Below are 23,899 nucleotides of genomic sequence, written 5' to 3' on the forward strand. Positions count from 1 at the left end.
TCATATTCCAGAGGTTCCCAAATTATAGGTGCCGCCCATTCTCCGAGGTCGCAGAGACGAAAATTAAATACCAATGACTGGGCCTATTACATGAATGCCAATTAAGCGGATGCTAACGGCGGCTCATTCTGAATAACTTGATTCGTTTTTTCAAAATAGAAAAAAACACGACCTCTGAGGAATGCGAACCTGGCAAACAATTGTTAAGGTACCGAATCAGTCGAAGCGTCATTTTAAAGCGCCACGAACTATAGCTTCAGGTTGGTTTCTGGCCATCACCATGAAAAATAAAGTGTCGGGTGCATAATAAACATCTATAAGATCGTAATCTGTCCATCCAGGAAAACTACAAGTGACTAGTAGTGCCATGTGTTAACAGTATAATACCCTACACAGCAGTGTTGGGATGACTCGAGTCATGACTTGACTCGAGTCAGACTCGAGTCACCTTTTTCGAATGACTTGACTTGACTCGAGTCACTTTGCTAAAATGACTTGACTTGACTTGACTCGGCGTATCAGAAATATGGATTGACTCGTGACTCGGAGCAAAATTCACGAGTCAATTTCCATTCATCAAGTAATCGGTGTCGATAAAAATCAATGAATCTTGCATATGTTCGGATTGTTCGCGAAACGCTGGTGTAACCCGTGAGAGCGAACAATCATTTAATGATCGCGCGTTTTACTGAGCCTCCATTGTTCGCTCACAAATAAATTGACCGCAAACGAAGTGATCGAAGCTTACAGCTTACGTTGTCGTAAACTAGTATAGTAAAGTAATTATTCTCTATTTTTACCTAAACCAAACCTCTTGTTTTATTGAAATTGAATTCGAATATAGTTTATATAGTCCTCAACCATTGGCGCAGGCTCGAATTGTATCATATCGATTTGTAAATGGGTTATGTATTGCATCCTATCAATTCGTATCTCTTCTCTATTTTGGCTGCATGGCAACTATAAACTGTGGTTTGGCAGTTCTACGTATATGTGAACGACACAGCGCCTTCTTGCGTGTATATTCAACTCTATATTCGTTTATCGGTTCAAAATCAATGACCACTCAATCTGCATTTCAGACAGCTAGCAAAATGCAATGACGTTGTCATGCCCCATACTTCGAAAACGCAACTTGACTTGAATTGTGACTTGACTCGTGACTTGACTTGACTTGACTCGACTCGACTTGACGCGGGTCACCTCCAAAAATCGAGAGACTTGACTTGACTCGAGTCACCTTTGAAAACCGAGTGACTTGACTTGACTCGAGAGTCAAAATGGGCAATGACTCGAAATGACTCGTGTTTCTAAGGTAGTGACTTGATCCCAACACTGCTACACAGTACACGCACGCTCGGCGAGGACGAATAACTTATAGATCGTTATCTGCATTTCACGTCGCAGCATACTTGACTATATTTCGATGGTATATAGATAGAAATCGTTCCAAAAAGACCTACATACGTTACTATAGTCTTGATCGAGTTTCGTAATCTAAGAACGGAGGTTGACGAGTTCATAATTGCTATTACTGCGCACAATAGTCGCAAGCTTCACGCATAGGCCATGAGTTGGTTTGGGCGAATGCGGTGGCCATTATTTAGTAACCAGCACGCCAAATTGAGAGGTGGGGTTACGCAACATTTTTGAATCGAAATTTGGGGTCGCGACCATAAAAAGTTTGGGATCCCCTGTCTTAGACTATACTTGCGCCCTTTCACTATAGCAATGGAGTGCCATATAGTAAGCAAAATATATAATAACATCGCAGAAATTATACATTGCACTTGAAAAAAACACAGGGCCAACATGGGATAAAAAAATCACCCCAGGAAATATGAATGTCATATATTTATGGAGCCATGGTGCATTACATAAACAAATGAAGCTTATACAAAGAAACTTTACAGATATCTCAGCATACTTCACAATTTTGTCGTTCAAAGTGGCAATAAAATGGTCATTTTACAAACCCTTTTATCGTGTCTGAACATCATGCAGTTCTCAATAATCCAAATTCTTATCTTCGTCCGAGGTTTTATGACAAATATTGTATTTTCTGCGAAAACAAATCGACCATAAGAAGCAAAGGGGACATATATTTGTTTGTTCCCGATGGGTCAATTTTCTAATCGATCAAATTTAACTTGCTTTTAACCTCTCTAGCGTCACCTAACCAATGTTGTTTTAATCGTCAGAGGTCAGCGAATGGATTTTCAATAATTCAACTAGACGTGGAATGACATGACGTTTCAAAATCTTACCTAAATCAGTACTACACATAGCCGAGGGCGATCTGCTGAAATCGGCATCGTTCAGGCAGTTTCATTGAGCTATCATGAAGGTAATTGTTGCGGGTTACCCTAAAACTGGAACAAAAAGCACGGCCTCTGCTTTGGCCCATTTAGGATACAGCGTGTATGATTCGCTGGAAAATGTTATAATTCTTCGGAAAGAATACACGAAAGTGATAAATGAAGGGTGGAAGATCGACGATTTTCGCAAAATGTACGGCAATGTTGACGCAGTCATCGACATGCCAGCGTGTTTCTTCTGGGAAGAGATATTACAAGCCTTTCCAGACGCTAAGGTATGAATCCAATCAGTTCATGGTGTTTGTGGTATTTATGGTGCTTTTCGACTATAGTTGTCATTTACACCAAGTCGATTTTCTTCATGTTGATCCCGCATCTGGCGGCATGTAGCACGGCCCAGTTCTAGGCATTTTGACACACCGTTTGCGCGGATCAGGGGGCGAGGAGGAGCCGAGATAAACCTCCAACACTTATATTGGAATTCCGGATTCGACCTCGGTCGGACTCGAACCCGCAAGCCGTTGGTGTTGCAGCTGTGGATTATACCACTCAACGCTATTTAGGCACCCCAATCAGTTCAGTTAAAAGTTTGATCATTCATCATTTTAAAACACCGCAAGATCTCGATAGCATTAAAAGATAGGAAAGAGTCGAAACAACTTGAAAAAGGAGCACAAGAAGGACAAGAGACGAAAATGAAATGGCATATGTCGGTAGTCGACGTCTGAGACCCAGTAATCTCGATCACAGACTATAGTATTTATTCAAGGGTACCTGCTTGTATTTTGACATGAATGTTGACGTGCTCGACGACTGTCTGGTTTCTGGCGAAATGGTGTGGCGCAGTGATGATAGCCTATACCAGTGGTTCTCAACCTTTTTGGCTTCGCGGACCCCTTTTGACCGTCACGGACCCTCGCGGACCCCCTCGAATTTTAGTTAAATTTTAGCTCTATTATGGTGCAACCTTCATCTGTCTTGTGCAAATATGAACTGTAGGCTTGTGATACACAGCAAAATAATGATTTTTCTTGAAGATAACATCATACTATTTATGTAGAAATTGGTAGACTTTTATTATTTCAAAGCTAATTTTGCTGCTGTATTTCTTGAAGTAAGTGGTCGTGTCTTGAAAATCCGGGTCTTCGTTTTGATATGAACGAGGAGTGCCGAAAACCATTTCCGCAAAGATAGATGGAGGCTAATGCAATATTAACGCATAACGCTTCCGACGATACTTTTGGTGTGATCGCAACATTTATGGCACCAAAATGAAGAAACACATATTTTCTGAACATTAGACGTCCAGCATCTAGCGCAGGGACGGGCAACACACGGACAGCGGGCCGGATTCGGCCCGCAACGGCATTTTGATCGGCCCGCAAAGAGTCTCTACCGTCAAAGTGAAATCCTAATCTAAAAGTATAGACTAATTTTATGCTCCAAAGAATGGATCCAAGTTTTCTAACCAGAAAAAGACTGGCATGAAACGACTTGTTCTGTTCGGGTTTACATATAAATTTACGAGCAAAGATTTTCGACCATGATCAATTGAACATTAACAATACAAGGCTGCATACCAATATAACTGCTGGTTATATTGATTTCAGGGTTGGAGCGTAATGCTTTGATAGCAACGAAACACTCCTTTTTCATCAAAAAATCAGCTTTGTCGATAGGGCATCCGCAATTAGAATGCGCCGAATCTGATAGCCAAGCTTTAAGAGCAGGTATATCTTTATCCGATTTATGACGAGTGTTACCCGAAAATATTCGGGTTCATTTTAATATAATTATATTATTCAATTGCATATTAAAGTTCTGTGCGTCCAAGAAGCTGTTCCCTGCATTGGGACAAATTATGGAAATACTTCGGATTTTTTTTTATTTCAAACGACTGTTCACTTATTTGATGAGACTGACAACTTAAAATCGAGAAGGTTTCACAGACATTACGAAGTCACCCTGATTGACGTTACTATCTTCATATATATATTTTTTTAAATAACCCATCAAACGTCTCTAAACAGCAATATGTTTGTATCAGCTGGTTATCCGAAAATTGGCAATGAAAATGAGTTTCCACTCTGCCATATTCCATGTCAGACGATTATTATGCTGATATGAGTCATGAGGTTTTAGCAGTTGTGGTGCGAAACAGACTCATGCTTTCTCAAATTAAAAAATAAAATAAAAATTAGGTTATCAAACATTTTAAAAATTTAGAGGTCTCGCGGACCACCTGAAATTGCTTCGCGGACCCCTAGGGGTCCGCGGACCCCCGGTTGAGAACCGCTGGCCTATACCCTATAGAGAGATGCGTTCTCTTGTAATTCGCGCCGAGCATAACATATGGTAAGGTAGCTGGAAGGCCAGTACGGAGTGAGTTGTTTTGATGTGCTTTGGATTCCGAAGTGAAGAGTGGTTGAATTTATCGGGCGGCGACCGCAGTGAAACTGATACATTCGTAATTTCCAGATTCCTAATATGCTGTATGTTTAGAACACCAAATCTATTGAGCAGTCGATTGTTGGTCAGAAAACAGGCATTTATACGGAGAATCACGGCAATATTTTTGGCGACACTGTACGAGTCCCGATCGCAGAATTTCGAAATTAATATCCTATATGCTTCCGTAAACTTGCATTAATGTCGTACTGCAGGTGATCCTAACCATCCGAAATAGCGAAGATGAATGGTGCCGAAGCTTGGTTTCACTGTTCAAAGGAATGCATCGTCTCGAAAATCGATTCATAGAAATTTTTTCTCCGACTGCCCGGTATTTTTGCAAATACATAAACAAGTCAACCCGTGAGTTTTTTATGCTTCTCTTGAAACACCGATACATACAACACAGGCCAGCATGGAATTCTCAAAATGATATGTTTGGTATTAGACGGTCGTAGGATATAAGTCCAAGTTTGACCTGTGCGACTGCATTGCACTGTCTGCATTCTAATATACGACTAACTGGTACTATATTTGGGAATAGGCAACTATATCCTAATGGTGTTGGTAAATAAATAACCATACGGTCTGATATTTGCCAAAAAATGTACGCTCGTCAAGACATAGGCCTACGCACGTTGTTGTTTGTGGTATTCATGGTACATTTGTCGACTACAATGGTCATTCACACTGGATCCATATTCCGGGTTATGATTCCGTATATGCCGACTTGCAGCACGACCCACTTTTGAGATTTTCTAGGTCACCGCTTACGCGGATCAGATGGGTGATGTGGAGCCTAGCCCCTATATATAAACCTCCAACACTAGGTAAGGAATTCTGGCGTCGAGCTCGGGAGGATGCGAACCCACAATCTATTAGTGTTACAACTGTGTATTGTATCGCTACGTTATCTCGACACTTACATTTATGTACATTGTACAGATCCTCTGATCCATGGCAACCGCCGCCCAGACCCGTGGGCTCTGTCTGCTCCAATCAACAAACAACTAGCAAAGAAAATGTATAAGAATCACAATGCATATGTAAAGCAGGTATATGCGAATGGATAACGGTTTTAATGCATTGTATGAGCAATATGATGGTGTTTCTCAACCTTTTCGTCTTCGCGGACACTTTTTGGTCCGTCAAGGGCGCCCCGGATCACCCTAAGCTTTGGTTCAAATCTAACACAACCTGCAAGCACCATGGTCGAAAATTAACTGTGTGATAGAACAAATGAATGCAGAAAGGCTCAAGTTGAAAATATCACCATACTGTGCGTAATTTATGAAAACCTTTATTGCTTCAAAGCGAATTCGGAGTATTTCGGTTGCATTTAAAACAGAAATAATTTTAAAATAAACACGCCAAACCATATGTCCCTTGCATAAAACATGTATTCTTTTTTGTCTCTTAGCCATGATTTTAGCATCAGGCAAGTAACAATGATATATTCTTCAAGGAATGGCGATCGAATGACAGTATTACGTTAGAAATTTAGCAATTGGTTTAATGTGTGTGTGACAATTTGTGCGAGAGTTGGGTAGAAGTCAATTACAAATTATTATTATTATTATTATTATCAATAAGTATAACATATTTCGTGGGAAATTTACACAACTATATTTTTGCTATGATGAATACTTTTACGAAATAACGACGCGGGCCACAGGAACAAGTCGAGCGGGTCAAATTTGGCCCGAGTGCCGCAGGACCGCCTCTCCTGCGCAAAATGATCTTCGATTGCGCTGCTCAGTAACAAGGGGGAATGCACTCTAAAAATTATGTGGTCTCAAATTGAAGGACAGATCGAAAAAAATAGGCCGCAGCCGTTTTCTTCAGAAGGCCACCGTAATGGAGCTGCAATTTATTGAAATTTCCACAGCAATTTCACGATCCAGCAGTCACGCAGAGAGCGAACTTTATATAGTTTTCAGCCGATGTTATGAAGCAAATATGTCGAACACGTCCTATGTCCTAAAGAAAAGGAATACACTAGGCCCGATTGACATAAATCTCCTGACTGAACATCTTCCGTTAAACGCGGTATCTAAACCACCTCGGCGTGTACGACGTATTTCCTTCATAACATCGGCTGTCAACTATATAAAGTTCGATCTCTGCGTAACTGCTGGAGGGTGAAGTTGCAGTGGAAATTTTAATAAATTCCAGCTCCGTTACGGTGGCGTTCTGAAGAAAATAGCTGCGGCCAAAATTTGTTATTTTTTCGTTTTGCCCTTCAATTTGATACCACATCATTTTTAGACTGCAGTGCCCCTTTTACTGATGAATGCATGATTGTGAATAATACTTGATTCCCATCGTTACATGACCAATGACTATGGCCGTTGGACATGTGAGCAATGATCATGCGACACTACTATAAAGCATGTGAGACACGTAGATGCTGGTTAAAGTTGCAGGAGGTTAGAGTTTTCGCTACGTTTAGGTTCGAGTTCGGGCTCGGGTCTGGATTAATTTTACCGATTGTTTCGAGGTTAATCTTAATTGTCTAAAAGTGACGCATTTTAAATTGTCACTTGGTCAACTGTCGTTTTACATTGTTTCACATGATAATATTACACGGTATCATTTAATTTGGCCTATATGTTTACTTCGAGGTGGTTCCAAGAGATCAACTCCTCGTCTACAATGTCTCAGAAGGATGGGAACCTCTCTGTAAGTTTCTCGGTCATCCTAGTCCGGTTATCCCCTTTCCACATCGCAATGTGAAAGGCGCAATCGTGCACGGAAACGACACGCATCCGCTAATGAAACAACTAAGAAGAGAAGCGTGGATTTCATTTATTGCTCTGTCTTTCGCATCCATTTCCGTTGGATACGTGTGTTATAAGTATGGGCGTACGGCCCTCTAAATGTTGCCAAGTTGATATTTACCGTGGCGAATGACATAGTCGATTATTTTATTCATAGCACTATGAACTTACATATTCTATCGCAGTCGTATCGAAGAGCTCATTTTAAAACTGAACCGTACCATATACTTATAAAATCTGCAATGAAGATAGCAAGTTGATATCATCCATCCACTATTCGCTAGAGTATCCTGGAAACCGCGTTGAGTATGGGGGCGAGGGTTTAGGCCTACGCCACCAACGGTTTCGAACGAAACAAACAAACATGCTGCTGTCGCTCTGTTTCGCCGTAACAGAAGTCGTGGTGTCGCAATGGGAAGGCAAACAAAGGCACACATTCTACACAGTGATCGTCAAATCCAAGTCCAGCTCATTGTCTGAAAAGCACAAATCCATCATTCCAATCCAGAATGGCTAAAAGCCGTTCAAAATCCACCTGAGCATTGAAAAATATTAAATCTATGTTCAAATCCAGCTACGTAAAAGACCGGTATCCGAGTCCAGCCGAAATCTTCATATTTCCTTTTCATTTTAAACTCCAAATTCATGTTCATTGCTCAGATATGTTTGGTACCTTCCAGAGAGGAATGTAACCGAATGAAGACGGTTATAACTTATAAATACCCCGACGTTGTCAGCGACTTGACTGCCGAGTCGAGCCCTCTCGGACTGTGTTCAGAAGAATGTTTACAGTTCAGTGAGCATTCGAGCAAGCAAGCTCAAAATGTTTGCTCAGATGAGTAGGCATTGTTAGGCCGGACGACGTTTTATTCCAGTTCTGGCTTAGGTGCGTATGCCAGTAAAACAGCAAAATGAAGGTAATCGTAGCCGGATACCCGAAGACCGGGACAAAGTCCATGGCCGCGGCGTTAACTCGATTAGGTTACAGCGTATACGATGTGTTGGAAAACGTGGTTTATCTACAAGACGAGTATATAACGATAATCGGAGATGGATGGACCACGGACGATTTTCGTAGAATGTACGCAACCGTTGATGCCGTGTGTGATATGCCCGCATGCTTTTTTTGGGACGAGATTCACAAACCTTTCCCGACGCAAAGGTAATGCACAAATATATAGTGGAGTGTTTCTTTATATATATTTAGATAACTGACCTATGGATAGATGCTGGACAGGCCAAGACTTTGACATTACTTCACGGTTGGACACTGGACAGCCAGTTCACGTTAGAAATCAGCATTCTTGCACACTGCAGAACGCCGCAATAGGCCATTGATTCGGTCATTGCAATACGGTGCTCCGATTGTTTAAAACAATGGCAATTTTCGCCTTTTAGCGGAATTTTGGTGTCTTGCAGTGCGTTTGCTAGGATATAATTAGGGCTGGGCAAAATCGAGTCTGAGTGATTCGATACTGAATCACGTAATATGCTTCGAGTCGAGTCGAGTATTCAAGTATCATTCATTATGACGTCATAACAGAATGCACTATGTCAGTCAAAGTTCATATATGTATCTTTTATGGCGCAACAAAGGATATAATGCATGTTATCAGTCACATTAAAGATACTTCTGTATTTTTTCGGCCATGCTGATTTCATTGCACTTTGTAACAATGTTATCGGATGAATATGACTTCAGAAATGTGTTATTTCCAGTAACATTCGTAGCTTTGTACTATATTTCGTATCCTTCGATGCGGCAAGTCATGGTTTCAAGCCTTACACAATGGAAAATAGTATCAAAACTACAATTCTCGTTTATAAATTAACTTTCAGTGGCGATAAGCGTGAAATTTCAGTACTTGAAAAAAACCGTCTTTTACTACTCGACTTGAATCATTAAAACGAATACTCGAATCATTGTGCCCAGCCCTAATTATAATAGGCCTATATATTATTGGATTCAGTGCGACAGTAGCTCTTGTTCAAAACCAATGTTACTTAACTTATTGCTCGGGGGTCGCAAACTATTACATTACCACATCTGTTTACGAAACCCGCCAGAATTACTAGAACTGTCCGGCTGCCCAACCATATGCAAAAATGCATCCATCCATAGGCTAGCTATCTATATGGTTTGTCAAACTGGGCGGCTTGGGCGGGAAATATCAAAGGGTCCATATTGGAGTATAAGGAGATGCACCTAGCTGGAGTATGGTTCCTACACGGCATATGCGCACCATCACCACCGTCATTTTAGGCCCTTTTTCACTTTAGGATCGAGTACATGTGTGTATCCTTCGAGATATCAATAATAAAATAATTATCGCAATGTTTCAACAGTGTACAGAGTGTTGTAAAGGTATTGCCAAAGAACTATATATGAATTCACGATATCAACATTACTACTGTTAAGAGATATCGTTACGAACTACATAGCCTTATTTAGGTATTTATTGGACTCTCTCAATCTCATGAGAGCTGCGATACATCGTTTCGGAGATATGCTACTGTACCCGTATCATCAACCCAAAGCGATCTAAGCATTTTTTTCACACGCAGATCATCCTCACATTAAGAGATGATGAAGATGTGTGGTGGAAAAGTGTGATGAACCAAATAAAAGCATCAGATGGATTTCTTCCGAGAATGATCGAGATACTGTGTCCAACTTCCAGAAGGGCCGCTGATAGTATTATGGGTCCTATGAGTGAGTAAATAACTCCCATATTCATGCAAGCTTGCTAAGCAAGGTACCCACTTGCTTACGTAAGTTGGACAGTGTTGGGGAAGGTGGAAGCCATCCAAACTAAATAATCACATTGAAGCCTGACAGAAATTATTGCACCATGCCCGTCGTCGAGTCCAGGAAGATATGAAGCCGAAGAAAGTGAAATGACAGAGCGCGGGAGATCATTCAAGCATGACAGACTAACACCATTAATAGTTTAGCAACCCGTGGGCTTGTGAACTATGGCGGCTCTTTTGCCAACATTGATTACATTTCCAGCAAGGGTGATGTTCGGCGGTCAGTATCGAAATCCATGGTCGTTAAAACCAACAACTCTAAACGAACAACTAGCGAAAAAGTGCTACCGATCGCACAATGCTTATGTTATGGAGGTGAGATTGTATGTATTTATTTGCCTTCTCCGTACTTACACGTAGGCCTACTCCCATACACATATTCCCACAGCACTGAAACAAAGTGCAATGAAATATGTATTTGGTTCTTGCGGTCGCATAAGATGTGCAGTGCATACCGAAACTCTCCGTGTCGCCTATGTTTTTGAGTGAAATGATGGTGGGATACTCTAATACTTGATTTTTCCCAGCCGTGGCTTTACAGTTTGGGCTAATTTTGATTTTTGAAGATACACCGGTTCGCAAAATATTTTGTTGAAGAACCACTAACTGACGCTACTCATTTCTGTCTCGCTGTTCCACTTCACGATCATTACACTCATACCACTTACTCACCTCCAGACTGCTCCTAAAGACAAACTCCTCGTCTACAAGTGTTCCCAAGGATGGGACCCGCTATGTCAGTTTCTGGGCGTACCAGTACCCGACGAACCGTTTCCCAGGAAGAACGTGCGTGGCAACGTCGTGAATGAATTTCAGGAAACTCCCATTTTCAAGCAGCTGCAGAAGGAGATGATGGTGTCTGTTTTAAAGTTAACTGTTGTCTCGGGTCTGATCACGTATTGCGTAGTAAAATACGGCCCTGTCAAAATTGCCGAGACTGTCTACGATCAAGCGAAAAGCACGTTGCAAAAACTTCCGTTTTGGAAACTTTGAATTGAGGAGACTCTTTGGAGGCACAGAACTTCAATATACAATTGAATAATTATTATTATAATATAGTCATATTTAAATAAACCCGAATATCTCTTGTTGACATTAGTCAGGTTTACAGGTAGATACGGTCCGGTCGAAATTGACGAGAACGTCTACGACCAAGCGAGAAGTGCGCTGCAAAAAATCCCGTCTGGTAACGTTGAATTTTTAAAAGAATATATTTTGAAGAACGTGATTATGTGGAAGACGTCCTAATATCGCCCACGACAATAGTTTTCAGAGCGCTTTATTTTTCACGTCAGCACGGCACCCAGTTCAGACAAGGAGGAAAATGACTTGTCACCTGTCCACCAAGTGTCCTTTTCACGTACACGGATCTAGACACTTGGTGGCCCTAGGAGCAATAACAATACTACCAGCCAGCTGTAGGGTTGGGACTTCGGGATCAAATTTCAAATCCCTGGATCGGGATTTTCCGGGATTTTCGCTCCTCAATCCCGGGATCCTCAATCCCGGGATTTCCCGGGATTGACAAAGTAGCAAAATGCACATACAAGCTACACAAACAACATTTATCCCTTGTAATATTGACGCAAAAACATGCTGTCGTGAATACGAATGAAACCCAGCGATCGAAAGCCACCCGGATAATGAGCGTTTATATTCATGTAGCCTACCGCCTGTTTCGTGTAGGAGTTGATTTGTCCAACGTGATCGAAAACGTCCATCATTCCGTTACAGTGCCATAAGCTTTTCTTACACACACTTTTTTTTCTGTGCTCGATCACGAAGTCCCGAACCCGTTTGTGACATCTTGGCAAGTCATAGCCGTCAGCCTTGAAGGCCTGACGAATTCGCTCACTTTGGAGCACTTTGTTTAAATTCTAGCACGTCCACAGCAGTTAACTGGCTAGGAAGCTCATCGAAACGAGGATTATGGGATTTATAAAATGAATCGATCTTCCTCGGATTCATTTTTGACTGATCTATCTTTGACGTGCCCGATTGAGTCATGGTTGATTTAATTACTATCATGTGTACGGACCAAAAATGCGTTACCAGTCCCTTTGTGCTATACCAGTGGTTCCCAACCTTTTCGACTCATCGCCCCCTTATCGAGCTCGACACAAATTTTCGTCCCCCATCCCCTATCGCCCCATATTTACGGATCCGAAAAGAGGACATATAAACGGGTAATTTATTCACCTAACTTAGATCGCCAAAGAATTTAGTAAATAAAAAGGTAATTTTTCCGAGTAGGTGCTCCGAAAACCGGTTTCCGCCGTTAAGTTGACCATTTTTTAGTCAACCTTGGCGTCGTATGCAGAATTAGCCGTGTTCACGTGCATTTTTTGGCCGTGTTGAATACATATATCTCACTGAACGTCCTAACATTTTCGCCCCCCAATCGCCCCCTTGCTTTTCAAAATCGCCTACTGTGGGGCGATATCACCCACGTTGGAAACCGCTGTGCTAGACCCTGAAGTTTTCAAGACGTCCTGACACAAGTTGCATTTGGCTTTTTCTGTAGATTTACAAAACAAAAAGTTTTGCCACACAACTGATTTTTTCGTCGCACTGACATCTTCGAAATTCGCTATTATCCCGGCCTGTATTTCACCTCCACAGCACCATCTTTGCAACGCCCCAATACTGAGTTACACTGCTACGATCCGTAGACTACGAAGGGAGTGATTGTGCACTGTGCAGTTCAATGTTATGCCATAGTTGGGTTTATTATCATATAATTGTGATTGTTTTAGATAATCAGCCGAGTTTGTAACACTGCTTTATTACAAAAATAAGAGACATGACGCTACGTAAGCCTTGTAGATGCGTTTTACAAATCCCAGGATTACATTGCGATTAATCCCGGGATCGGGATTGCTTCAAATCCCGGGATCCCGGGATCGGGATTTCCCGGGGTCCCAACGCTAGCCAGCTGGTAAGTGTATTCGAAGGCACGATGGTACCACAATAGGAATTAACAATTATTAGAAATACACCTGTAATTGGTGGGCTGTCACACTTAGAATGTATTTGGGCAGCTCCACAGTACAGAGTGGAATAAGGGCATCGAAAACACAATAACAGTGACGTCAGATCAGACGACGTGTTAGGTTATACTCTATTATACCTTATACACTATCATAGGCCTACCTTATTAGAAGGGCTGGGCAAAATCGAGTACCTGAGTGATTCGATTCTGAATCACGTATTACGCTTCGAGTATTCGAGTATCACTCATTATGACGTCACAGCAGAATGCATTATGTCAAAGTAGAAATATGTACCTTTTATGCGATCACAAATAACATAATGCATGTTATCCGTCACATCAAAGATACTTTGGTATTTTTTCGACCACTCTGATTTCATTGCACTTCATGACATTGTCGTGGGATGATCATGACTTCGAACATGTGTTGTTTCCAGTAACGTTAGTAGCTTTGTACTATATCTCGTATGACGGCAAATTAAGGTTTCTAGGCTACCTCAGTGGGAAAATTGTATGAAAACTATAATTCTCATTACTAAATTAACTTTCAGTTGCGAGTAGCATATAACTTCAGTACTCGAAAAAATCGTCTATTACTACTCGAATCAAATCATTAAAATAAATACTCGATTCAGATTCGAGTACTCGAATCATTGTGCCCAGCCCTACTTATGAGATGTGGGCTCCCGTAATATCGGCAAAAATCATGTTACGAATTTTGACTGTTGGCTACTACTGAAATACTATATTATTATGCAGACAAGGATATTGCATTGCCCATATCATCATCGTCGTAGCATCATTCGACCAAGAGATATGAAGACCAGCTCGATAGGCAAGGCATCTGCAGTAGCATTGAGTTAATGATTGGATACTTTTCCGCAATTCAAACGATATGGAAGTTGTCGACGCAGTGCTTTTGCGTCACTCTCTTCAGATATACAGCAGCGCGCAGTCGGAGTTCAGTATCAGCTGTATTAGGAAATTCATCATTTGAAAACACCACATGCTGACTGCGATACAATGAAAAGGTGGGAAGGTGTCGAAACATCTTGGAGTAGTCTTTGTCATCAGACACGCACCTGGGCGTAGGCGCTGTGAAGAGGATGCATGCATGCTGAATGAAAAGTAAAAGAAGCTAGTCCATAAGGACAAGCGACAAATTGAGCCGGCATGCGATGGAAGGCGAGATCGATGTCAGGGCGTGGTCCTGTAAACTTGATGGTTGATTAGTATTCATTCGGAGAAATTGCTTGTATTTCTACTCGAATGTGGACATGCCTGACGCATATAGGATAGCCGGCGAGACTCCGTTTGACAATTCAGATCCGGCATATTTGATAGAGCGATGGTCTTTCCTGTCGAAGCCAAATCCTGTTAAGATTATAATCCAAATCCAGCATTGACTACAATGCGTTCGAAATCCACATAATCAATGAAATTTTATTACATAGGCCTATATATGTCCAAATTCAGTTTCCGAGAAGTCTTCACCAAAATCAGATCTAATCTTTTATCCGATCTCATCTAAGCTCTTTGCTCGTGTCTGCTTATGCCACCCTTCAACGAGAAGTGAAACCAAATGAGCACGGTTATTCATAGTTGGACATTGTCGGCATCGGCACGAGTATCCATGCAATGTTAATGTTATATATTCAGCGAAGGAATCTATCTAAATATGGACTACGTAGGCTACTAACCCTAAAGTGAGCAAACAAGCGCAAAATGTTTGTTCTCGTGAGTATGCCTCCAATCCTGACGTTTCACACGAGTTCTGTCTTGGATGCGTATGCTAGTAAAAGAGCGAGATGAAGGTTATCGTAGCCGGCTACCCAAAGACTGGGACCAAGTCCATGAACGCGGCGTTAACTCAATTGGGTTTCAACGTATACGATGCGTTGGAAAACTTGGTTTATCTGCAAGACGAGTACATAAAAATACTCGAAAATGGATGGACTACAGAGGACTTTCGCAGAATGTATGAAACAGTTGATGCCGTGTGCGATACGCCCGCATGCTTTTTTTGGGACGAGATTCACAAAGCCTTTCCCGATGCCAAGGTAATGATATACAATACCATATCATAGTACACCGCGTATCCCAGGGGCTGACAACATACCACCCACGGCCCAGCCCGCGACGAGATTTTGAGCGGCCCGTAGACAGTTTCCGGTGATACATGATAATGCGTCCCGTAGCCTCAGTCTGCCGCATAACATAGATGGTCATGAAACAGTATGTACTATTCGGTTCCTCATACATTTGCTAGCAAATATTCTCGCCGACGCCGACGTGCAGCCATAGTTCAAAGAGCTTGGTGACAACTTTGAATTTGATTGACCACAGAAGTCTGATTGGAGTTAAATGGGCACTGCGCGCTAAATATCATCTGGTGTCAAATTAAAAATGAATTGGGCAGCAGCCATTTTCTTCTGAGATCCACCGTATAATGAACTGCAGCTAAAAGAAATCTCATTGAGTACGAAGTTTAGAACCGAAGGCATGTGTATGCTATCGCCCATAACATCAATGTTAGAAAGAAAATAACAATGTGTGCTAAGTGTTGTGGCAACATTGCATAACAACTAGGCTATATATGACAAGGCAGTGGATAATAAATGTAGCGCTATCAGCCTGAATTCACGACATATCAACTGTTCTACACATATAGCTAGGATGGCCATTAACACGTAGCCTATGTCATTGTCTACCGGGTGAACGATCGCGGCAGTTAGGCGTCTGGATCACATGCTCATTAAAAAAGGCAGTAGTGGATAAACTAAACTCAGTGCATAAACTCAAGTAATATCATGGAGATGGTCACTTCACTGATTAATTATGCGGACGATACTGGTCATGTTATAATATAACTTACATTGTCTATTGTCCGTTTGGATTGCTTTTAACTGTGTAGTTGGTGAGCAATGTAAGTTTTAAACAGAGACTGTTAAAATTGGGAACAAGTCCGCTATCGGGGAGCATAGTCAATGTCCGTTTCTGAGATAGGCTTCAAGTTCATCATGATCATAGGTGTCTAAATATATCAATTGATGACAACTCGGCAGCCGTTCTGATCATTTCTTACGTGCAGATCATCCTCACATTGAGAGATGATGAAGATGTCTGGTGGAAAAGTCTGCTGAGCCAATTGAAAGCATCAGATAAATTTCTTCTAAAGATGATGGAGATGCTGTGTCCAACTTCCACCAGAGCCTGCATCAGAATTCTGAATCCTATCTGTGAGTAATCGGCCCCCTCACTGGATAAATGCTTATGCCGAGCTTTCTAAAGAAGGTATAGGCTCCACACACGAACCTTAGTTAATGGAAATGTGAAGATTGACGAAGCCACCCACGCTATTTACACGTCATATATCGGTTATGATTTATTCCTTCCAGGTTTTGGTTTAATTTTGTTAGCTTACGAATCACACCCTTTTTGCACATAACAGCTAGTCATGGGGGCTAATCGAATTCCTGATTCTAAATCAATTTCTACGTTATGAAATTACTCTGCGAACACGCCCACATCGACTACCCGATCAGACCACCGCTTTGGTGTTGTTGCATATCTTGCTCACCCAACTTCAGTAACCAACCATTTTGGTATACGTAATCCTATCAGCCCGCACCCGATGTCTCATAGGCTATGATGACTATCTCACTAATGTTGATTACTCTCCCAGCGACAGTGATGTTCGGAGGTCCATATCGAAATCCCTGGTCGTTAAAACCCTGGACTCTGAATAACGAACAACTAGCGAAGAAATGCTACCGAACCCACAATGCTTATGTTATGGAGGTAAGATCCCCTGAATGCGCAGTGTTGAGCGCATTCTCTTTATGCTTACAATTATATACTACCATAGTGCCATCACTCAATCAACGAATATCGTTAGAACCATTCGAAAGTGAAGCTTACTATGCGGAATACAGTGCTGGCCGAAATAGTCCACATTGCTACTCAATTAAAAGTATAATAGCGTAAATACCTACTCCATTACAAGTAGAAGTAGCAGTCCCCAGTTGTGCCAAAATTACTCCAAGTAGAAGTAGAAAATGATAGGAGTGAAAAGTACTCAAGTAATTTTAAAATTAGATTTGGTCGAAGCGTTGCATACTTGAAGCAGCCAATCAGATGAATACTTTCGGAATTGCGACAAGTGCAATCGTTGCTGACACAAAGTGACTCATAATACATATCGAGTTGCCATGATGCAGGGGCTAATTCTGTCTGAACCTATTCCGAAACTAAATTCATATTCACTAATTCCAATGCGTACAAAAGTATTTGGTTCTAAAACCGTTAAGTAGAAGTGGAAGCATATGCACCTGAATTAACAGTACAGATAGGCAAATATAAAAAGTTAGAAATCCTTCGTTTTCGTTACTGATGGAATCCGCATGTCGAAATGTCACATAATGTTGACATATATATGTTTCTTCATATCCTATCTTATCTCCGTCTCTATTTCTCCCATTTCTATTCAATCATACCAATTATTCACCGCCAGACTGCTCCTAAAGACAAACTCCTGGTATACAAATGTTCACAAGGATGGGACCCACTCTGTCAATTTCTGGGAGTACCGGTACCCGACGAGCCGTTTCCCAGGAAGAACGTGGGTGGCAACGTCGTGAATGAAATTGATGACCATCCCATTTTCAGGCAATTGAAGAAGGAGCTGATGGTGTCTGTTGTAAAGCTAACTGTTGTCTCGGGTGTGATCGCGTATTGTACAGCTAAATATGGCCCGGTCAAAATAGCCGAAACTATTTACGACCAAGCTAAAAGTGCGTTTCAAAAACTTCCGTTTGGGTAACTTTGATTTGTTAATAATGCTGTTTATCTTTTGGGGAGAATGTAATTATAGCTTGCTAGATGTGTGGATTATTGTTTCGATTCACGCGCAAGACTCATACCAAGCCGTTCATCCAGAGAATACTTTACTGATAGATATATCCTCACATAAAGCCACTGCAGCCGCACAGTATACCTAATGTAGCAGCACTGTAACGTAATAAATAGGGCGATTTTTTTTATCGAAGAAACGAAAGATTTTGACCTAAAATATCTAAATTTTGACTTTTTATGCCTAAAAAACTGAATTTTGAGCAAATTTTGACCTCATATGTGCAAATTTGGTGTTTTTGTGCATAATGTTAAAATTGTACTACTTTTTATCGTCATTTCTGGTTGGAACTGTCCGTCCTTACGAAGTAGTTTGGCCAGAAAAAAGTCTTTTGTCTCAAAACTGACAATGATTTACATAAAAAAAATAGTATTTTCACGAAATCCGGCCCTATGAAGAATTCCAGAAGTTACATCACGTAGTATGATAAAAAGAATTAAAAATTTTTGTGTACAACGAAAGATACTTTCCTACATTCCCAGGTGGAAAGTGTCTTTCCAATACAAAGTAGCTTGCCAAGAATGGAGAAAGAACGGTCAACAGCAGCAGTTGTTGGCTGACAAAGTGACAACACTGAAGTTGTGCGTACACTGCTGGTGACACACCGTGTTGCTTCATTCTGACAATGTTGTCTGCATCACAATTTTTCAGCTTGCGCTTCTTGATATAAGAACCTTGCAATGCCCAAGCAGTCTTGCTTCAGTAAGGATATTGCGGTACGTTGACAATGAACCATGTCAACCTATTTGTTTCATTTGACCGTACATGTTTCACAATGAGCAGATGATGATGGGCCGTTTACAACGGTAGGCCCATAGAGTAGGCTACAAGCTGTAAAATATCAAATGATAAGTTCACCGACAGTGCAAAATCTACGATACAAACGAAATGCAGAGGTCAACAAAATTTTGACTTTGTAAATAATTTTGACAAAGTTTGACCTAACGCTACAATTTTGACAAAATTCTGACAAATTTTGACATGTCAAAAAAATCGCCATCGTAATAAGCAATCCAAGCAAGCCAAAACATTATTTACTGGCAATTTTCATGAAGTTATAAGCTGATAAACCAATGATGATGAAGTTACACCAAGTTAACATCTTACAGAGGTTACTACAACACGCACGCAAGAGTCCAGGAAAACACGAAGTCGAGGACAGCTGAAGTGATGACATCGATATCATAGCTTTTACAAAAAAGGCGCGGAAATCATTCAGGCATAACAGACTAGTGATGCGTTGTGAAGTAGCCAAGCTAAGGAGCTTTTGCTCGTCATTAAAACTGCTATGGTTGCAACAATAAATGTACAAATTCTTCGCGGAAAAAAATCCTGTCGCGTGGTACCGTATTAAGTGCGTGGGGAGAAAATGAGAAAGAGCTATCTGATACTTATCCTGTCGCAAAAGACGATTGAAACAGGATAAATTCGTGTAGCGACCCTGATACGGCGTCACATACCTAACAGGGAAGCCGGTGTGTTCCTGGGCTCTGGACCTCGTCTCTCTGCGATCGCCGCCTGCTGCGCGCTCGCTACACGAAACGCCTAACACAGTACACGCAGTCCATACGGTCATAACAAGATTATATTCCACGACACAGTACTCAAAACGGCGTTTCACACTAGACTCATATACAGTACATACAAATTGATAACGGAACATTCGACCTAACAATACGAGACATAGGCCTACACACAGCACACAAGTTCACCCAAACCGTATTCCAACAGCTAGGCCTAAACCTACACCAGCAGCAGCCTTGCCATCCACAGGCGAGGGACTAACTACGGGACAATATCACTCCCCAGATGCTAGCGCAGCATCGTCCGTGATCTTTCCATGCCCCAGTCAATCTATCTGAACATAGATGCCGACAGGATACATCCACCTCAAGCCTACAAATACAATGCTAACTACCTGCTACTTCAAAACCTAGCTGCCTAATACTACAACTACTCCATGCTGCTGTTCCCGACTACTCATACTTCACGCTACCAAACACAGAGACATACTCACTCACGTCCAGCTTCAGCCACGCACTCAGCCAACTCTCCACTCAACCAAGTCAACACAGTCTCCAACCATACCACGTGCAACGTAATTTCTAAACGGCAAATACAGAACATTCTAGAAACCCCGGGTTGCCACATTCGAAACAATGAATTAAGTTTCAGGTTAATTTAAACGATCGGATTCTATAGTGCAATATCCACCACACCGAGCGAGATAGTGTAATGGTTGTGCGTCCGGCTTCTCGAGCGGTAGGTCGTGGGTTCGATCCCCGGCCGGGTCATACCAAAGACTCGAAAAATGGTATCCGCAGCTATCCTGCTAGGCGCTCAGCAATCACGGATAGCATGGAGGAGAAAAAAAACGGGGGCGCAGACTAGATGACCTCATGGGGCCGTATCGCAACTCCGTCGCCAAAGCATCTCGATGGTGCAGGCGAGAAAGAATATCATATCTCTCTCTCACCGAGGTGACCGAGCTAACCAAATATAAACAGAGCTATGTACAGTACAGTACATGCATGAATGCAGTCAGGGGAGGTGTGGAACGAACTCGATAGTCGCGGGCCAGAAGCATGAACATTAATCACATTGATTAGATGCTTAAATGAAACGTTATTCGTCTGAAAGTATTAATTAAATGCTGCATGTGTGCTCAATCGATTTACATCTTCGACGCAAAATGTCGATACCTTGATATCTACAAAGTCAGTACAGGACCCACAAAGCACCATTGCAAACCACGGGTATCGTGGTGTCGTGTGTACGCCTTTAGAGTATTTCGCACATTATCATCATCAAGCATCATAGCCGACCAAGCAATGTGAAGTCAACAGAATACCTGCTCGAGAGATAAGGGATAAGCGCAGCACTAAGTTTCTGATTGGATATTGAACATTGAACAAGTTGATTTTAAACGATATGGATGTTAAAGGTCAACTGCATCTTAAAAATGACTTTGCCTTATATCGTACGTTATGTGGTTAGGAATATGAATAAAATAATAAAAATTGAAATTACATAACAGTTTTCAAGTAATTTAAATTATAAATCGAAAAGCTAAAAAACGGATATGAAGTCATTCAGCTATGAAATGACGTCATGTGATTGACACGGCTAAAGTCCTGGTATAGCTCAGTATGGTAAACAGATAGTTATTAGTGTTGGGATTGATTTTGATACTGGATTTGATTGTGAACGTGGAAGGTATGAAGAAGATGAGGCACGGAGGTACATCTGGTGTCGGGTATGGTTGCTCGAATACGCGATATTCGGTACCCAAAGTGTCTTTTCATCGCTGTCCAAACCCTATTGCTGGAGAGGATTATGAAGACTGTGAAAGTGATATCCAATCCCTGTCAACTGATGATAGCTTCCACCCAACAGAGTTAGATGGCGAGTCAGAGTGAGTACTTGAACAGTGTAATCATATTTGTACCAAGTCTTCACCAAGATATTGATTTGCAGGCATTCAGATTCAGAGGAATGTCTGGAGAATAGCAAGAAGACCCAGTTTGTGATTGTGGACAGAAATAAGCTGGTGAGCATTTTTCAACATTGTCCAATGTGTCAATCAGAGTCGGACGTGCAAGAGTCTGGTTTAGGTAGCACACTGAGAATCAAGCAAGACTGCACAAACTGCTCAGTGCTCATACTCCAGATTTTGATTTACGGGTAGTGTAGATGCCGTTACATCCTTTAAAGATGAAATAGCCTACTTGACTGTATCAAAAAGAAACAAACTGCTCCATTCAGCATATATGCATGATACATATAGGCCTAAATTTAAGTTACAATAAATAGCATCTTTGATTCTGTTGTTTACCATTATGACAATCCATTTTCAGATTCATTGGCATATGAAAGGATTTGCGATGTTCTCTACTCCACGCGAATGAAAAATGACATACGCCATCTATCGGCGAATGGAAGCACTGCTGGAAGTGAATCATTCAATGCCCTCCTCAATCATTTCTGCCAAAGTTATATCACTACAACCATATTTCAGTCAAAAAGCCAGGTAGGTACCTTGCAGTGTCTCGGCTATTCAAAACAACCTATATCAGATTTTGGTATGATTACTAGCCTCATCAATTATGCATTTATGTAGGATGCAGTTGGCAATCCTGCATTTCAATGAAAATTGCTCGAAAACTCGGAAAATGCCGAAAGAAAGAGCACCGCGGTCAAATACCCGAAGTACAAAAATGGGGAATGTACGGTCCACAAGATACTTGAAAATTCAACATTTGGTAACTGCCGTCGATCTGACTGCATCATAAGATTTCGTCATATTGTTATGCCTGTTCTAGATTACTGCAATGAGCTTGTCGAAGAAGTTCAAGCACTCATCAGAACTGGACCAGAAACTGATGTTGAGTTAAGCGATTGTGCTGAGACCGTTCCACCTCCTCTGACTAACAGCATAATCAAAATTAGCAGAGAGGAAGCTATTGCCTGACCGACATAAAACTCGATATGCTTTTCTGCCTGACACAGTAGTTATTTTGGTCGATGAGATATATGCGTTTATTATTTGGAATACAACTGTACATTCACAATGTGGCGTTACTGTACTGGAATCCTTTATAAGAATTTGACGTAAATTTTGTTCGGACAGCAGTAACAACGCATGCAGGCAGGATTTTCCGCTGCTTTTTGCCACAGAATCCCCATACCAAGCGAACACAATTTCTGTAGGCAGTATGTTTCAACTTCCTGAAAAGTGAAAACAAGTGTATTAGTGCGAGAAAAGTATTTGGCGACCGAATCAGAGACTCATCCTATTCATGCATTGAACTCGATGTTATTATTCTGCGGCCATATTCCTGTTGATATCCATAGTAGGACATCTGCAATACGTCAACGTCCAGACACACTGAATTACATCCTGGCAATTCTGTGATACACTTTAATTCTGTCAGTAACTCTCGGAACCTCCTTACAGCAAAAACTTATCAAGATAGACAAGATACATGACTGAAACGAGCTATTACACTACACACTATATATACAACTGTATTTCATGTAGTCTCGACGAGTGGCTTGCGCTGAGCAAGCTAGGCTGATCATGACCCACCTGAACCAATCCGGCATTTAAACGGTAATTTTGTAAGTACGTGCAAAAATGATACTTACATTCGACATCCGAGTACTCGGACTCAGTCTCAATATCACTTGGCAAATCCGTTACAATGGAAACCTCGGGCATAACTGACTAGAATAAAACCTGCGAGAACACAAACAGCCGCTGTGACCGGTGTTGATAATATGTGTCACTCACTTGACGTCACAATGCACATTGTGCTTTTTCTGTAAACATGCCAATATTGGAACTTTCAGTCAAAATTACGGCAATTTCCGATCGAGTTGAAACAGGGAAAGTCGGTAATTTCGTTATGAAAAAAAATTCTGAACATGATTCCGCAAAGTTGTCATGAAGATGCAGTTGACCTTTAAGTCTATTTTCAAATCCAAATCCAGCTACGCAAAAGTCCTATCAAAATTTGGCTTAATGTTCAAATCTGTTTTTCAAAGCCACATCAATAATTCATAGCTCATATTTGCGTACTACCATTGAGAATGAAAACAGTTATTCGTAGTGCGACATTGTTGGTATCTAGATCTA

General features: G+C 41.3%; 3 protein-coding genes, 1 long non-coding RNA gene and 1 pseudogene across 7 annotated transcripts; 4 read left to right on the forward strand and 1 right to left on the reverse strand.

Annotated features, from left to right (window-relative positions):
• The first annotated feature begins 1,245 nt into the window (after window positions 1-1,245).
• On the forward strand, window positions 1,246-7,829 carry LOC145444412 (uncharacterized). The gene is made up of 4 exons (XM_080322401.1): window positions 1,246-2,593; window positions 4,982-5,129; window positions 5,712-5,821; window positions 7,391-7,829. The coding sequence occupies exons 1-4, from the start codon at window positions 2,342-2,344 to the stop codon at window positions 7,643-7,645; spliced, it is 765 nt and encodes a 254-aa protein (XP_080178527.1). The 5' UTR covers window positions 1,246-2,341; the 3' UTR covers window positions 7,646-7,829.
• Window positions 7,830-8,377: 548 nt separating this feature from the next.
• LOC145444410 (uncharacterized) lies at window positions 8,378-11,450 on the forward strand (annotated as a pseudogene). The gene is made up of 4 exons (XR_013916668.1): window positions 8,378-8,708; window positions 10,112-10,259; window positions 10,560-10,672; window positions 11,036-11,450. The product of XR_013916668.1 is annotated as an uncharacterized LOC145444410 (transcript).
• A 3,638-nt stretch (window positions 11,451-15,088) lies between these two features.
• Window positions 15,089-18,239, forward strand: LOC145444733 (uncharacterized). The gene is made up of 4 exons (XM_080322741.1): window positions 15,089-15,409; window positions 16,441-16,588; window positions 17,035-17,150; window positions 17,863-18,239. Exons 1-4 carry the CDS (start codon window positions 15,158-15,160, stop codon window positions 18,169-18,171), a joined length of 825 nt encoding a protein of 274 aa, XP_080178867.1. The 5' UTR covers window positions 15,089-15,157; the 3' UTR covers window positions 18,172-18,239.
• A 3,147-nt stretch (window positions 18,240-21,386) lies between these two features.
• LOC145444734 (uncharacterized) lies at window positions 21,387-22,832 on the forward strand. 3 transcript variants are annotated; one of them, XM_080322744.1, is made up of 5 exons: window positions 21,387-21,676; window positions 21,739-21,811; window positions 22,119-22,291; window positions 22,382-22,523; window positions 22,584-22,832. In XM_080322744.1, the coding sequence occupies exons 1-3, from the start codon at window positions 21,480-21,482 to the stop codon at window positions 22,167-22,169; spliced, it is 321 nt and encodes a 106-aa protein (XP_080178870.1). In that variant the 5' UTR covers window positions 21,387-21,479; the 3' UTR covers window positions 22,170-22,291; window positions 22,382-22,523; window positions 22,584-22,832. The 3 variants fall into 3 exon arrangements, with proteins under 3 accessions (XP_080178870.1, XP_080178869.1, XP_080178868.1); XM_080322743.1 differs by having other exon boundaries at window positions 21,398-21,676; XM_080322742.1 differs by having other exon boundaries at window positions 21,404-21,811.
• On the reverse strand, window positions 22,774-23,628 carry LOC145444735 (uncharacterized). The gene is made up of 2 exons (XR_013916780.1): window positions 23,410-23,628; window positions 22,774-22,989 (listed from the first exon to the last, which is right to left on the reverse strand). It is a non-coding gene; the product is annotated as an uncharacterized LOC145444735 (long non-coding RNA).
• Window positions 23,629-23,899: the final 271 nt, after the last annotated feature.

Source organism: Botryllus schlosseri, chromosome 8, assembly GCF_051294905.1.
Source record: "Botryllus schlosseri isolate E-star chromosome 8, Bs_hap1, whole genome shotgun sequence".
NCBI classification, from domain to species: Eukaryota; Metazoa; Chordata; class Ascidiacea; order Stolidobranchia; family Styelidae; genus Botryllus; species Botryllus schlosseri.